The sequence below is a fragment of the Seriola lalandi genome, unplaced genomic scaffold (genome assembly GCF_002814215.2).
Source record: "Seriola lalandi dorsalis isolate HSWRI2012SDOR001 ecotype SW California unplaced genomic scaffold, Sedor1 jcf7180002054695, whole genome shotgun sequence".
Taxonomy (NCBI): Eukaryota; Metazoa; Chordata; class Actinopteri; order Carangiformes; family Carangidae; genus Seriola; species Seriola lalandi.
In genome coordinates, this window is record NW_019525248.1 from 22,425 (window position 1) to 39,948 (window position 17,524).

Sequence of the window (17,524 nt, forward strand, 5' to 3'; positions counted from 1 at the left end):
TAACTACACATTCATTAGGCACATTAGCTATGACAACTTTACAAGGTAGTAAAATGTCAATGTCGTGTTAACAGCTTGTTACACTGCCCCCTAGCAGCCAAACAGCAAGGTCATCTCATTTGATACTAATGGAGGAGACCAAATAAAAATGACACCAAAAACAACCACCAACCAAAACTTTAAAAGGAAGCTCAGTCTGAGGCAGGTGTGACCGACACTGCAGAGTAGTAGTTGCCTCCCTGCAAAAGGATGCTCAGAAAATAAGGATTAAACTGCTGAGCTCATTCAATCTGAATTGTGTGAGTCACATATTAGGTATATTTTGTCACACACTGGGTCTCTGTCCTTGCACTACCCACTGACCCCTGCTGAGCTGGAAAAAGATCACACGCAAAACATCCTTGTAAAAGCCCAGAGGATGGACGAAAGCTCTTGTGAACACCTGAAACCGAGCCAGAGCTGATCGATTCCTATTCTTCGCAGAGGAAAGCATCGTCTTATGTAGATGGCCCGGGTTTGAATGGGAAGAAAGGATCCAATTTCTCCCCTGGACTCTGCGGCTGTCAGAAGATAGGCTATGACTGACAGCTCAGCGGTGCACAGCTCCTGCAGCTTCTTAACCGACAGCCGGAGAAGTAAACAGCATCAGGCTTATCAGAGCAAAGCAGGAGCCTGGAGGGCAGCAGCTTGGCTGAAATGGGGGAGACTTTGGGCAGGGGAGTGTACAACAAGCCGGCTAACTGAGCTCTGAGCCGCAGCCTATATGTGACCTTTGATCTGTATCTCTACCCAGACGACTGTGGCAACTTAATGGGTGGGCAGAGGTGAGGTGAAATGATAGCTGAATTTCAGATGGCACTAAATGTCGGACGTAAAAATTGAGTTTCACTGAGAAGCTCAGGCAGTTAGCCGTGTTGTTAGAGTGATATCTCTCTAGCAGACATACTGACATGGTGATACTGTCTGCTATAAGTCAAGAACATGTCCAAAAACTGATTTCTGGTTGTCATAGCTTTTGAGTCTCTGTTGCAAAGATGTCAAAGGTATTAGACTCCTTTTCAAACGGATCTTATCTGTCACTCCATTTTCTCCTTGAGTAATTGCTTTGTGAAAATCTCGACGGCAAAGTTACAGAAATAGACTCCTGCTGGCAGGCAATAATCACCCAAACTTTGTAGCATATCTCGTTCCCATCAAACCAAAAACCAAATCGATATCACCTATCGTCGTGATTTTACAAAGTTCACCACTCTAACCAGTCACGATGGAGGGAGATATTGTCAGCTGTATCTACAAACACAAAATAGGCCACAAGAGTCATGGAGTGCATCCTCCTCTGCTGAGACAGTTGCTTAAGGCAGTAATGGTATCTGTCTGCAGCTGCGTGATGTGTATTTGTGACACATCGTGTCCTCCCCTGTAGTCTCAGAAATATGAGCAAGGACCCCATGCAGGGCTGGGAATATGTCTGCATCTGTATGTGTGTGCATGTAAACTGTGCATGTACAGCACATGTACCTGCGTATTCTCCACATGTGTGTATCTGTGCATGTTCGGCAGAGAAAAGGGAGGAGACGACGTGGCAGGAAGAGGGTGGGGAGATGCGGCGGGACGGGTTTAAAGATTAAAAGAGAGCAGCCCAAGAAGCAGACTGCACCACCTCAGTGAGGGTCCCTCACCTGCTGTCTTCCTGGTTGATGATCATGTACATTTCCCAGGTAGTGTCTTCTGCGATCCCCCCATGAGGCACCAACAGACTGATACCTGCAGAGAGGGAGGTATGCAAGAACTGATCAACACACAGCTAGACATGCACACACATGACACGCACACCTGCTCGCTTGTCAGGTCCCTTTACTGGAGGTGACAGCCAGGGAGGTGATGGCCCCAGAAAAAGGTGACGGAAGCAAGTCCCAAAGTGCCTTGTGAATCGATGCTGCACGCAGTTTCTGTCACACACACACACACACACACACACACACACACACACACACACACACACACACACAGACTGTCTCTTTCTTAGACACAAACACCATATTCTACTATATGATAAACAATTACTGCCAATCTACGCCGCAGAAGATAAAGCCCCTCAGTGGACAGGATGATGAATGTTGGCCACGAGACAGCGCTGCAGAAATAATCTGGTTGACTGAGCGTCGTAGCTTTACTTTACATAGACCTGTTAACATTTTCTTTACAGTTGTACAGTATCGAAATGTTAAAGCTGAAATCAACAATTTCCACATTTTAAATCGATTTATCTTGTGAAACACTCCAAATGATGCATTTACTGCGGTTATAGAAACACTTCTCTTGCTCTGAGAAATGTAGATTGTGTTTGTCAGGACCCATCGGTTGGTTAAAAATGCCAACGCTGTCTAACTTCATCACTTCAGTAAATAATATATTCATCTTAATGTTGCTTGGTCGATCGATGACATTTTCACATTTTCACTGCGGACCAACATTGACAAGGTCAAACAACTTCAAAATGCAGCGCTGGATTCTCTGTATCATCGCTGCTGTGGTTAAGTTACAGATTGTAGCTTCTGTGTGATTTTTTTTTTTTTTTTTACCTCTTCATTGTAGGAATTTCAGCTTTCACACGGGAACATATTGAATGCACAAACTGCCCTGCACTGGGCTGACCTGTGTTAGGAACAACCAGCCGTCCTCCAGCATGACCAAAGACTGCCGTTGCTTTGTGGAGAGGCCTGCTGGGAGTCAGAGAGACTTGAGGAGTGAAGAGGTTTTTACTTCTCCTGCCCAGCGTCGTTCCCACCGCAACTCCTCTGTAGTCTGGAGCCAGGCCCCTCGGAAATGTCTGAGGGTGGGACATGACATGGTACTCTGCCCTTTCTGCCACCCCTGCAGATACAAGGGAGCAGCTGTGACTTTGTTGCAGTGAAACAAAGTCAGATCACACAGGAATATGGCATCAGTATAGCCACCATGTAACAGAAAGGAGGAAACATACAGCTTGAAAATACAAAGGACTCTACATCGTACATTTTTTCTACATGGATCATCGACTGGTTAAGATGCTAACTTTTTGACACGTGTAGCAACAGTAGCTAAGGGGGATGTGGCTTATCGTATAGCAAATTCGTCATGCCCTCCAAGGTCATGACCATTTCTTTCCTTGTATGAAAGCTTTTTCTTAGAGATTGCTTTGGAAGAAAAACAGGTTCAAAGCAGGATGGATTATCTTTCTGACTGCTACTGCAGAGCTGCACACTCTGTAATTCTCTAGCCCTTCCAAAAGTAGTCGACTAGCACAGACACGGGCTCTCATAACAGTTTTATTTCCTGACCTTTGACCTTGAGATCGGGGAGCGGGTCGAGGAGTGAGCGCTCGGCCATCAGCTCCTTGTCAATGGAGTCCTGGAAACACATGGGGCTGGTGTACGTCCGTGACACTGTCAGATCAGGTTGCATGGAGGAATTGATCAGCAGGGGGTTCGCTGCAAGACGCACAAAGACAAAAAACGAATTACTGTCACATTGTCAATTATTGTCATTAGATATCTTTAAGTAACAATTACATTTCTGGAGAGAAACACTTTAAATCAATGTAAACAGCAAATAAAAACCTAAAGAGTATGTGATGGCAATTATTTTTGTTTTACTGTGGCTATTGCTATGATATCATTATTACCATGGAAACAAAAATGGCAGAAACCTTACTGCATCAATGTCTCAATTAAAATTAAGGGACAAAATGGAAAATAACATTGGCTGGTTGTTTAGTGATAATGCTTGAATGCCAGAAATATTTACATTGAATTACAGTATGAATTGTTTAGTGTGTGAATATCAACAGTTTTCTTTACAGTTATATTCAGTGGTTGCAGGCAGGGGTGTGGATGCTGCTGTAGCTGCAGCCAGGAGTTTTGGCTGTTTTAGCCCCTCTATCAAGGGGAGCACAGATCAAGATTAAAGCTTTTCCTGCCCCCTGCTGTGTTATCAAAATGAACTTTATTATGCCCCGCTGAGAGCTGTTGCTGTGGCGACCCATAATGCCAGCCTTGTAAAAATATGCCTCAATCTGTGGCACAGAACACACCCCGCCTCTGAGCTCTGGTGCTCCAGTGTTTTGGACACACGGGACCACAAATGCTCCATTTGGGGGCCTGAGCGAAAAAAGAAAAAGTGAAACACTAATAAATTACATTTTTAATTTTGGAATCATGAATAATTCATTGAGGATTTGTTGTATGTAGGATAACACCAACACAGCCTATGATGCCATGCCATGCCTGCTCTTAAGTTATGGCGCCAGTAAAGAAGGTCTCAGTAATAACAGATGAGAGTTAAAATGTGAATTTGTTTGGAACACAAACAGCGGTTGTTACCATATGTTCTAAGTGAGCGTTTATTGCTTAGGGCAAACTGATGTTTGCAATAAAGCAATAAATACACGATGTGCTTTTTAGATTAAGCTTCATACTGTATGTTATTGGACTTTTAGTGCACTACAGCATCTCCAGAAGGCTCAAGTAAACAAACTGAAAAATCCAGTCACTCTGGCCCCTAAAGCATTTAAATAATTGATGTAGCTATATCACAATACAAATAAATGTATGCATAATTCATAAAGACATTTAAATACAAAACTGCATGATTTGCTTGCATGTTATGTAGTTTAAATTACATGCGGTTACATTATTTGAATAAAAATAAAGTGCAGCAGAGCCAGAAGCACGTCCTGTATGTTGCCGTGTCCTGCTCCATTCAGTCTTCTCTGTGCAGCTGGTACTTACCATTTTCTTCACCTACAGAATGACACCTGTGTCTGTTCTCCTCTCCTCATCTGTGCCTCACTCTTACGTTTTGGAGGAGAGCGACACTTCCTTTATATAGTAATGCCAACTCACTGCCACCAGGCAAAACTACAGACTTCATTTGATTTCCTGGGCTTTTTCTTTTTGAAACTCAAGCATCAAACTTATTCAGATAGTATAATTGCAATTGCAGTTACTGAGTTACGTTTCATTTAGCTTATTTGGGGAAATGAAAATGATCAAATCTTCTTATTTTTGATCATGACAACCATATGATACACTAATAACATGCAGATTACAAAAATGAATAAGTACATTTGTAATTTCAGCAAAGACACTTGTATTTTCACAGCAAATAAAACTGTGATGCCATTTTTATCGGACACAGGAAGGTTTTTTGGGGGGTTTCTTTGTGCCTATTTGGTCATTTTTCGAATCCACATGAATCCATTTGTGCAAAGGTGCTGCAGCTTTGGTACTTGTTTTGAATTTGCTCTTTAACAACCTCTTATTGCAAAGTCAAGTATCTTTAGATGGCGAAGAAGCAAAAACAGAACACTTCAAAAATCACATGAACCCTTTTAATGTGTGTTGAGTTTCACTTCTTGGATTTCAAGAGGAGACTTAAACCCGTTTTTTTACTCTTAAATCTAGTATAAATTTAGATGCCCATCAGAACACAAATTTAAATGTGTTTGCAGCGTCTGTGCACGGGAGACATTACAGGAGAAATACCTGTAGCTGTCTTATAGCAGCAGGGATGACAGATGTATTTCAACACTACTCTCTAATTTATGGGGTGTGGTCAGTGTAATTATGCAAGAATTAAACAGCATGCATTTTTGAATCAATTAATTATCATCAAACAGCAAATTAAGCACAGAACACCACACTGTTGAGCTATTCTGAGTGTATACAGTGAAATATTGAAGATGTACTCCTCAGGATGTGTCATAAACTCTACCTGATTATCATATATATTATAATAGATGATGGGTATCTGACTTTGGAACCATTAATTATCATATCATTATCTAAAAAAAAAAAAACATAACATTAACAACCTCCTTCGTCCCCTCTTTTATGTTTCTTTTCCATTTTGGAGACAGTACAAAACGAAGGTTCCTTGTACAGACTTTAAGGACATCCGTCTTCTTCCAGCTGTAAAACTACTGCGCAGTTAACCTTCATGTCTGTCATTGACTACGGAGATATTCTGTGTTGTCACTGCAACACTCCAGCACTTAAACCCTGTGTTTCCCTTGTGCACTGTTCGCTTTATCACAAATGACAAATACCGCACTCATCATTGTTCTCTGTATCGCACCGTGAGTTTGGACTGACCTACAGTCAAGAAAAAATAGCCGGCTCATGTTATTCATTTAAAAAATGACCTCCAAACAACCTCACAGCTCTTCCACAAAACACGATCCAGTAGCTACTTAACCTCAGTTCGCACTAATATTTAGAGAATTGGTTTCAGGTATTATGCATCCTCGAAATGGAATCAACTGCAAGCTTGGAGATTTTAAACTTTATTATTTGATGTATTTTATGACTATTACAAAGTTTTTTGTTAATTCTTTGCGTCTTAGTTTCTTGTATTGTGTAGTTGTGTTGTCTTTGTTGTTGATGATGTCTTGTGTTTGCTTCCTGTTCCCAGGTCTCTCTTGAAAAAGAGATTTCAAGAGACTGACTGATTAAATAAAGATTAAATTAAAAAAACAAGTATGTGGTGGGAAGCCCACATTCACAGTGGGATCAGTCACACAGTCACTGGCTCACCTTGACGAGAGGTCTTAAAGCTGAAGGACTGGAAGCCCCCGGTGAGGGCGGAGGAGTCGATGACATCGACACCGTACTCGCTCTGGCTCCTTCGATAAAGAGTAACGGCGATGATCAGCAGCACGACTGTCACCACCCCCGCAGCAAGGCCCGAGTACAAGGCCACATCACTGCTGTTCTCCACACCTTGGAAAGTTCGAGTGAGTAAGAGAGAGAAACGCATTTTTTTAGTGACTTTTTTTGTCTACCGAGCTTAATTAGGAAGCATTTCCTCCCAAAATAAAACCTGTGTTGCTGAGGAATATCAGCTGAGTTAAAGCTGTGAAAGTCAAGGAGGCAAAGTCTACCTTGGTTTCAAACTACTTTAGCGCCTTTTTTGTTTTCTATTCCATATCTGCCATGCCTCCTGATACACAGCTTCATTGTTCTATCCTAGAGTGTTGAAGCTACTAATGAGGAACCTCGGAAGGAAAGCGATTATAATCAACCCAGCACCTGACTGTCATTTCAAACACTGCTTGGCTCTGGTGTTGGAGGCACTCTGCTTTCCACTGGGATAATGTGACAAAACCAATTCATTAAATTAGCTCATCGGCGATGATTATGCTCTATCTGGTCCCACCAGTACTGCAGCGTCCAACTCCACAAAGAAAAAGAATGAGTGGGAAATAAAGGGACTGCTAGCTTGTTCTCGAAAGATAATGAGATCTGTGCTGAAACAGGACATGCTGAGAAATCCTCTAAGTAACCTGAAGCTCAAATGAGGAGAAACTGACAAAATATGCAAAGCGGCATTAACAGCTACAGTAGCGGGTTAATTGAGGGCTTGGGAAGTTTTGGCAGCCTGGCTGGATTCTTTTTCTCGTTTCTGACAAACAAAAACACATGACTGTGTTAAAGGACGAGTAAGGAGAACATGTGCCAGCAGCTTAGTAGGTATCAAATTGATTTTTCACTGCACAAACTACGCAGCACTAATCAACACATAAACGGCCCATTACCCTACACAGCAATTATGCATAAAGCGATGAATATGCAGCGGTAAACCACAGGCTGTTTGGCTTGAAGTGCTACATCACATTCATCAAAAATAATAGCATCAGTGTGAATTTAAAGAGATAGTTCAGGTTACTTGACGTTGGGTTGTGTGGGGTACTGATCTATAGTCAGTGTATTATCTGCAGTGGATTTAGATCAGCTCGCTCCCAATTTATAGAAGCAGCAGGTGTTTAGGTGTTCAGTTTAAGTGTTTGCTTTATTTTTTAATATTTTCACTTCACACTTTCCTTTGGCACTACATTTTCTCAACCGTATTACTACGCACAAGCGCGCGCAACTACAGTGCACACTGTATTACTCCGCAGTTCACACAAAGCTAAGCGTAGTTGCGCTTGTGCGTAGGAATACAGCAGCACATCACTCAGCTTCTGTGCAGGTGCTTCTGGCTGCTTCTCCAAACTGAGAGTACACTGATCTGAATCTACTGCACAGACTATAGATCGGTGCCTCACATAACCCCATGTCAAATAACCCGAACTATCACTTTAAAGTAAAACTGATGTAATAATAAGTTTGGGACAGTTGATATAGTTGATAGAAGTGATCATCATAACATCATCATCCTTAGCGCGATATATTGGTTTCGACGATAATCGTGATATTTTAAAAATGAGATATTGATATTGTGTTAGTAATGCACATATGATAATATGGTGATGGCAGATGTTAAGCCTTGTGGATCTTTTGTTTATGTAGTTGCCTTTTCACTAAACATTAAGTGTAATTGCTCTTTTTGTTCGCTTTTGTACAGTTGTAGTTACAGACTCTCTCTCCACCTCCCTACACTCGTATACGAGTCTAATTCATTTGCCAAAAAAGAGACAAGACACACAATAAACAAAGTTAGAGATGAATTTGACTGATAGAATTTTTTTCTTCAAATTGTTCTAAAGATATCGTGATTATAATGTTATCATGAATTCTCTTGGCCACAATAATCTGATATTGTGACGGCCTGAGTACAAACACAATACAGTTTAACAGTGCAGGAGTAAATGGTTGAATTTTACTTCAATTACTGTTAAAAACCATTAACACCACTTAATGGAGTGAAAGTGACATGATCCAATGTACAGTATGTCATTACAACCGAGTGGGAATGGATGCCAAAGGTGGAGATAACGAACAGTAACCATTAGACCACGCTCACCAGTCAGAGACGTCTCCTCCATGACACAGAAATCACACGCAGCCTGGAAATTGAATGCTTTTAACAGAAATATTCATTTCTGTTAAAATGCATTCTAGCAATGAGCTGACATATTACTGGTATTTACTGCTCATTATTCATACATGATGTATGCTATCTGCCTGTCAGGACACCAATATCTGAAATAACCGTCTATTTTGAGTATGGGCGCATTCATAATGAGTCAGTGTTTTTTTTTTTCCCCAGAACCACACCTGTCAGAGTGATTGGTTCCTCTCACATCAAGGCTACTCGCAAACCATTAAAATCTAAGTATCGTTTTATTCAAAGAGAAAAATCACCGAACTGCCCGTCAGATGTTTCTCTCACGTGCTGCCAGTCAGCTGACAGTCTGCTGCTAAGGGTCTGGTGTGTTGGCACTATCCTCGTCAAACACGGACTTCATGTTACTGCTCTACTAGCAGAAGGTGTAGGCTGGCGTCAAATGAAACGAGCAGCCCGAGAATAAATAATTTATTATGGTGATGGTGACATTCAATAGAAGTGAAGCTATCTGCAAATAAGGGACAGCCTCCAGCTCGTCTTTGGTCATTGTATAAACAATGAATCAAGAATTCTTCTTCTTCTCCTTCTTCATTGGTTGCAGACTGTGATATCCTTAAAATAACGTGACAGTAAGAAATGGAAGCTGAGGAGAAACTCACCCTGTGGCTTAGCATCATGTAGCAACTTTCGATCTGCAAAGACAGAGAAACATCAGACTTCGACAGTTTCTCCATGACCTTTCTGAACACTACAAGTGTTTGTTTATTTAATTACTACTTGTGTATGCATCCATGCCTGCGCGCACACTCTGTGTGATGTACGTGGAGTGGAGTGGATGAATAATGAAGATGAATGAGGGTGCTGCTAATGAGCATGATTATAATGACGATCATGATCTAGCCCACACTGCCAAAAATTATGAACAGTAAATCTATAATGGCACAGTCCCTGATCACAGTGGGACTGACGGTAATGATGCTAAACTGTCTTTTTTTTTCTCATTGTGAACCAGTGGAGAGAGGTGGTGGTGACGTGACTCACTCTGTGTGCAGAGGCCGCCGGTGCAGTTGTCGGTTGCCAGTGCCACGCCGTCACACAGCCGCCCTCCATGTTTGGGCTCTGGAGCCGTGCACTCTCTGCTGCGCTGCCTCTCGCAATCAGAACTGCACAACGACCACTCGCTCCACTCCCCCCAGCCGCCATCAACTGAGGGATCAGACACAAAAACAAATGTTTAGCCTTCCTCTCCAGACATGTTTTAAACTATGTAAAAAAAAACTCTATGATAAATATTTTCTTTAACATGGTTTTCCTGCATAAAAAGTTACTTCCTCATTGAATGCCCCGTCCACCACCGCTGCCTGCGCGTGGTTGACCGGTGGAAGAGCGGTGCGTATCAAGATGGTTATCGGAAACATCAGAGAGACTCAGTCAGACCCAGACTCAGGAGCTTTTAAGGAGTTTGTTGTGATCAAAATCAGTGACTGGAAGATGTGTCAGAGCGGTAAGTGTAGTTATTTGTTTTTGTTGTTTGTTAGCTTGTAACTGGCAGCAGCTGACACCGTGTTAGCGGTTGTGCTAATGCAAACTGTGATGTATGAAACCCTGGCTGTGTGAATCTGTTCTTAGGAGACTGTCATTGGTTCACTGCAGTTCAAGGTGGAAATACTCAGTGGTGGTGCTGAGTTTACAAGGTTAAAAACTTGACTTTCATCGGAGGGGGTCTTTAAGATTTGAGTACAGTCATCCTCTCATTTACTGTGGACATGTGTGGACACTGTGAACACACACACACACAGTTAGATACAAAACAATAAATAAAATAAACTAAATTTTCACTTTCACTTTCACTGACTCACTTCTCTAAAAAATATTAAAATAAAAAGACTAAGCTGATTCATTTAATAGTTCTCTGACTCTCTCAAGTTAACGGCTGCAGCACTAACTTCACAAAAACATTTTCTTCCTCAGGGAGCCAAAATATTGTGCCGCCTTGCTGACTTGGAGCATAAAGACACTCTGTTTATGCCACACTCCATCAAGTCTCCTTTCCACCTCCAAATGCTCTAAAGTTCCCTTCTTCCTGCTAATCTAAACGCAAATGCACTCTGTTTATGTTCAAAACTCAGATGCAGAGAAAGAATCCTTCAGAAGTAGGCTGTTGGCAAAGAGGAGATAATGTTTGGAGGAGTGCACTGCCTGCCCCTGATAACTTTTTTTTCCCTTAAACCTGATGAGCATTCTCCTTTATACTGGTGCTGTGGTTGAAATCATAAATTTTGGCTTGTCTAGAAAAAACACTTGGGCAGAGCAGATTACACGGCGGTTTTGATAACTGGAACTGCTGCTCAGCTCTTCCTCTCCCAACCTAAGCTTCTCCCGTTTGTTTCTCTCTCTCTCAGGGTTTTTCTTTCACCCCTCTCTCAATTTCCCATACATTTTCTCCTCATTTGCTGTTTTTCCACGGTCTACTGCTTTAGATTTCTGATACAAACCTCTGTCACTATCAGTGGTGGAAAAGTGATGCATTCATGGTGAAATGTAACTGGTTCAAAGGAGACTAAAGCTAACTACAAAGCGTACCCTGAGGCTTTCAGGCTTGTTTCCTGCCTTCCAGGCACTCTCTACTTTCTATTAATTTCAGGTATTTTAGAAACAGAGAGAATCACAGAGACCATTTTGTTGCCTTTCCTTTTTTGTTACGTTTACATTATTATTGTGTGATAATGCACACGTGAGTAGAGAGAACCCTTTTCATGCTGATGCATTCAAGGACGAGCTGTCATGCCAACAGCAGGGATAATTCAACATTTTGAGGAAAACGCTTTCTTGACAAGAGTTGCAGGTACCTAGCTTAGCTTAGCATAAAGACAGGAAGCGGGAGGAAACAGCTAGCCTGGATCTCTCCAAAGGTAGAAAATTCCACCTATCGTCACATCTAAATATCGTTAATTAACACATTACAGCTCGTTTGTTGAATCTGCACAAAGCTGGAAGTGTAAAAATGACAATTTATGGGAGTTTGTGTGCAACAGGAAGTCACAGCATCCAACCAAGAAATAGTTTCAGCACATAAAACCACATAAACGGTTTATGCACAAGGTTTAGCTTTACTGTCATGATACCACATGGGATCGTACAGTTAAATGCAGTTGTAGCCCTCTCCACACTTAATAAAGTGAACATGTATAAACAAGTCAAATATTTTAAATTTGTATAGAATAAAGCAGTAAAACAGCCACATAAAAAAAGGGTAGAAGTAGTACTGAATCAAATAAGTGCTGAAGGAAGAAGTGAAAAAGAAACTACAGGATATTGCATTTACAAGGAATATACACAGTTATACTGTGTATGCACATACATGTATGATTACACAGAGTTTCCTTGAATGTACCGCTGAAGTCAATTTTACCAGCATGTAAACCTTTCAACTGTCAGCTGCTTTTCATGAAACACTATTAACTGGAACCTGTGAAGTTGGAGGACATTCACGCTTTTAAAGCTTATGCACAAATACTGACAGCATGAGGAACCATGTCCTTGTGCTTACCTGGACACAGCGTGTTGCAGGTGCTTTTCTGCACCGACATGCCCTCACAAAAGGCTCCCCCGTTGAGAGGAGCTGGGTTTGTGCAAGTGCGAGAACGTTTCTGCACGCCGCGACCGCAGCGCACGTTACAGGGCGACCAGTCCGTCCACGATGACCACCCTCCGTTCACTATGTGAAGGGAGAGGGATGAAAAGTGTAGATAGTGGTCTACGTTCTGTGGATAATAACGTATTTTCTGTCTCTGAGTGTTCGTGGCACAGGAGATGAATCACAGGTGATAATGAACGTCTTATCAGGGATAAAAAAAACAAAACACAGAGGTGTCTTGAAAATGATCAATTATGTGTTCCCCTCCATCTACTTCTTCCTGTGATTTGTTGCCTTAAATAATGTGGCATGATTGACTAATCAGCTCATTTGCTGTCATAAGAAAGGAAGAAATACTTGCATTGCACGACTGTACGTCTGTCTGAGGCTACTGGGAATAGTGAGCCTGTCAGAGACTTCATTAACATTATGGAAATGAATGATTGATGGGCCTCAGCGACGGGGTGTCAGATTGAATCAGATGTATTCATACAGAAGCTAAATGCCCTTCCTGAAAAAAAAAATAAATAAAAATAAATAAATAAATAACAGGATGAGAGGTCGGTAAAACGAGCACAGAAACCCTCCAATTAACAAGGTGTTCCTGTAGTGTGAAAGGAGGTAGTGCTGGAGTGACAGTATAATTTCACTTATTTTCCTTTGTCTCAGCAGAGCTCGCTACAGGGCTATAAAAATGCTGGAAACAGTGTGTGCTGGCCTGCAGCAATACAAAGCGTTTTACACAAGGTGTTTAGCGCTGGCAGATAAAAGGCAGGGAGTTGTGACAGCCCACGTCACTGCCTTTCCATCATTAATAATTGAGTTATTGTAAATATTGTGCCTGTGTCTCCTTGTTTTCACACATGAGGGATCACTTGCCCATTACCTGCTCATTAGACTCTTGAGTGAAAAAAGGCCACACGCTGTGGTTGAGCGGTGCTTTTTATATTAATGACTTTGGGGAATTTGCTTGAGGTGCCTGTTTGACGGGCTGCTTCTGTAGTGAAAGCTGATATTTTGATGCAGGCAAGAAAGCTGTTTGACATTGTTTTGATCATTTGTAGTGCAAACCTGAAGCACTTTTCTGTCACACACAGGATCTAACCTTAGATGCATTTTTCTTTGAAACAATCTGAATACATTTTTTTTTATTTATTTTTTTTAGGAGTTTGATATTCTTACCGTAGACTACAACAGTGGCTGTTGCGCTGCGTCTTTTGGCCACAATGTTGCTGGCGACGCAGGTGTAGTTCCCCGAATCAGACAGGCGAGCTTCTGAGACGATGAGATTGTGGTCGCCTCTCGTATCGATGATGCCGTCAGAGCTTAGAGGCTCCTCGTTTTTCAGCCATTCCACCTGAAACCAGCAGAGTGCATGCATGAGTGACTCAACAGGCCGAAGGTTCACGTGTAGGCACAAGAACGTTTGAAGATGAGAGTGTGAAATAATGAGATCAGTGCCTCAACCAGTTTATGCAACAGTGCTGCAATAAATCCCACATCCAGGAACATTTGTGTGGAAACTGATTCAGAGAGCATTTCGGAGGATGTTATTTTGTGGTGCTGTTTGAATTTCTGAATTGTATTGTGGGGGAGGGGGATGTGCATCAGAAGGTCCCACTGATTCCTTGCTCCTCCAGTCCATGTGTTGAACTATCTTTGGACAAGATACTGAACCCTCATGGCTGTGTGTAAATGGGTGTACTGTGTTATGTGTGTGTGTATGGGTGTGATGTATGAATGCGTGTGCGTGGGTGAATGCGGTATGTATTGTAAAGTGCTTGGATTGATCTCTAAGACTTGAAAAGTGCTATATAAGTGAAGTCCATTTACCAAATGTATTGCACTATACAGAGAGGTGTTCCTATTATTTTTCCTTCCCTCGCTGACATAAATGGGGTGTACAAAATAATAGAAACACCTGTCAGCATTACTATATTTACCAAAGTTAGCGAAGGGGCTGATTCTCATTGCAAGATTAGGGTTTTGTGGGAAAAGTATAACATGACTGACATCCACATGGAGGGAGTGATGCTGTAGGTAGGTCACATCCTCTACCGATTCAGTGGCCGTGTAGTGAGTGAAAGTAATAAGGAATTACAAAATAAAGGACGCTCTGTTGATGCTCCTCTCCTCGCATGACTGACCCTGTAAATTGCTATTAATGTGCCACTGGCTTGAGCTTTTCATTGAGAGAGACGAGCTGGGGGCATGAGGGAGTGGGGTTTGATTTATGGCAGTGTATTTGAGGATTAAAAACTCCGCCCCACTGGGAGCTCCATATGTTTGTGCATGGGGTTGCACTCCAGAGTGTGTGTGTGTGTGTGTTTGTGGAGAGTATCCATTTGCCAAGGGAATGTAACAACAGCCAACAAACTCAGAGATTGCTTTGCTCTTTCGAAGCACCCTGGGTGAAAAAATTGAGCGAGGAAATCAATAAATCAGGAGTCACGTTGTCACAAGCGTTTTTTTTTTTCTTTTCTCCTTTTGATGGCTCGAGAACTCTTTCATCACGCGCTTTTAATTTCACTTTTTTCATCATTTGGCTGCACAGCCTTCAAGACAAACCGAACGACTACACTGGTGGGCTGCATTGGTCATTCTATCAACCCTTTTCTTTATATTTCTTTTTACATTTCACTATTTCACACGTTCAATGTCTAATCAGCTCTTGTCTTGCACATCCTACACAGCTGCTAACATGAATTTACTCAATTGCGGAGGCAGCCAGTTCCAACCTTCCACAGTGGAAAAACAGTGCAAATTTTTACAAAATCCACCATTATCTTATGGCTTTATCATACCTATTATCATTTTGCTTATATACACTTTAATGGATTATATATCTATCTATCTAGAGAGGTCCTATAGTCTAGTATTGTTGTTCTTCCTCTGATTGTGCAAAGTTGACCTTCTCCTACCGACTGCAGCCTTATCTACTATCTGTGAAGTCGGGAATTAACCTTGACAAGATGGAGGTTTGTACTTTATCACCTTCTCCGGTCTCCTTCGAAAAAGTGACGACAGAGATGATCCTTGTTGTTCTAACCAGGGTCACATTTTACATAGTCTCCGTGTATTATTTGTGGTATTTGAAAAGATTCTACCTCAAAGGCGTCTCTAATGTCACCAAGAGACACAGTCTTTAGATAATGAACCAAGAGCTGACTCTCTGAACTGACCGACGGGTTGGCCCGACTGACACAAGCAACAAATTACATCTAGAGGAAGATTCATAGGCTACTGCAGCTCCAGTCACACTGCTTTACTTTTATATTGTCACTCCAAATGAAATGCAGGCTATTTTTAGTTAACTGCTTGTGTTGTTATGATGTGGGAAAAGGTCACATTAATTACTTTATTACTAAGTTATCTAAGAACTAATTTCAGTGTTGTACAGTAAAATTTATAACTACAAACACTGTACATCAATTCAAACACAAACTGCTACAGAGCATTAAGTTTTATGGTATCAAATTACTTTGAAATACTCTTCCATTTGTTTAAAAAAAAAAAACAACTATAAATAATAACAATTTTCCTGCAGGCGGCTCTAAACAAGTTTGATGGAGTAATATAATGTGGGAAATTCACTGAATTGAAAATTAACCCTCAACCCTTTGTTCTCTCCTGACACGTATTCAGATGGGATGCATATTTATAGAGTGGTGGCAAAATTTGACTTGACACGTACCGAGATTTAACCATTATGCTATTTAAATTAAATATATCTCAACATTTAGTGGATAATATGTCACCTCAGGAAATGCAGAGTAAAACTACATGTATTGCCTGAAGCAGAAAAACTCAGGGATGGGTTACACTGTATTACAATGACAAATCTAATTTCTATCACAGTGTAGCAAGTGGAGAAATAATGAGTTGGGTAAATGTGCAACTACTGTCTATTCATCAGCAATTTTGCATTAATCATTAAAAGCAATGCAGAGAAGTGTTTTGCCTCATTTACAATGTACCACAGTACAGATGGTGCTAAATCACTGATGTGCATTAAATTTGTGTTACTCATAGACCTGTGTGTGTTAGGTAAATCCAGTGGACATCATAACAGGGATACATTACGATATAATACAATATAATACAATTAATGCATTGTCTTATTACCCTTGAGCTATCTGACAAGGTCCAATGAAAAGTGAACATTAGAACCGTCATTACAGTCGTTTTATTGAAGAGGAATTGAATTACGTTATCTTATATTGCATATGTAGGGCTCTCCACCAGCTAATAAAAATACACATTAAGAAAAAATCTATCGAAGATACGTGTGAAATGAGATTTAATGTCTGAAATCAGGGTCATTGAAATGATGCCACTTGTTTCTTTTTTACAAGGAGAGTGAGAGTTAATAACCTTTTGGCTGGACCGCAACAGTGAAAGCCAGCTTTAGAAACACATATGTCTCTGACTGACTGACTGAGTGATAAAGTTTCACCATTGGTCGGTTGGCTGAGTTTAACTATTGGCTGTTGCTCTTTCAACATGAATTTGCACAAACAGTTTCTATTATTTCAACAGGGGGGTGTTTACAGTCAGTGTTAGCTCTGTTGTTGCTACATTAACAGCCTTTTTAGATCACTTTAGCGACTTCGTTTTTTTCTTTTTTCAAAAAAGCGAACAACATCTAACAACTTTTTGGACAAACCTTAGTGACCTTCTGTATTAGCGAATGGCTTGGAAGTCACTGTTAATTAAAATGTAGTCTTAATGGGCCACGTTTCAGTCACTATTTCAAACTTTGTAAATGAGACAGGAAATCTAAAGTCTGGATATATACTCTAGGTGGGATTTCATACATGTCAGTAAGGAGCCACTTGTGAATCAAGGGGTGACCATTCAACCAGCTTAGAGCACGGCCTTTAACTTATAAGAATCTTATGTAATTCATTATACAAGGAGGATATATGAGGAACTGACTTCACTGGATTAAAGTTGACCATTTTTTGCTGCATTTTCCATGGAGGTACAGTACAGTATAAATGGTAGATATAAGTGTATAGATGCAGTAGGTGGGTATGTAGTTGGATGAGATGCTGT

At 41.1% G+C, this 17,524-nt stretch overlaps 1 protein-coding gene across 1 annotated transcript in view; it reads right to left on the reverse strand.

Moving 5' to 3' along the window:
* Positions 1 to 17,524, reverse strand: part of LOC111668034 (netrin receptor UNC5D-like) — a 160,934-nt gene that overhangs the window by 21,611 nt on the left and 121,799 nt on the right. Inside the window, exons 5-12 of the mRNA XM_023423945.2 lie at positions 13,649 to 13,823; positions 12,380 to 12,547; positions 9,871 to 10,035; positions 9,489 to 9,521; positions 6,576 to 6,761; positions 3,321 to 3,470; positions 2,656 to 2,874; positions 1,680 to 1,764 (exon numbers count right to left, since the gene is read on the reverse strand). Of these exons, the coding sequence (XP_023279713.1) occupies positions 1,680 to 1,764; positions 2,656 to 2,874; positions 3,321 to 3,470; positions 6,576 to 6,761; positions 9,489 to 9,521; positions 9,871 to 10,035; positions 12,380 to 12,547; positions 13,649 to 13,823 (1,181 nt within the window). The remainder of the gene's footprint in view (positions 1 to 1,679; positions 1,765 to 2,655; positions 2,875 to 3,320; positions 3,471 to 6,575; positions 6,762 to 9,488; positions 9,522 to 9,870; positions 10,036 to 12,379; positions 12,548 to 13,648; positions 13,824 to 17,524) is intronic.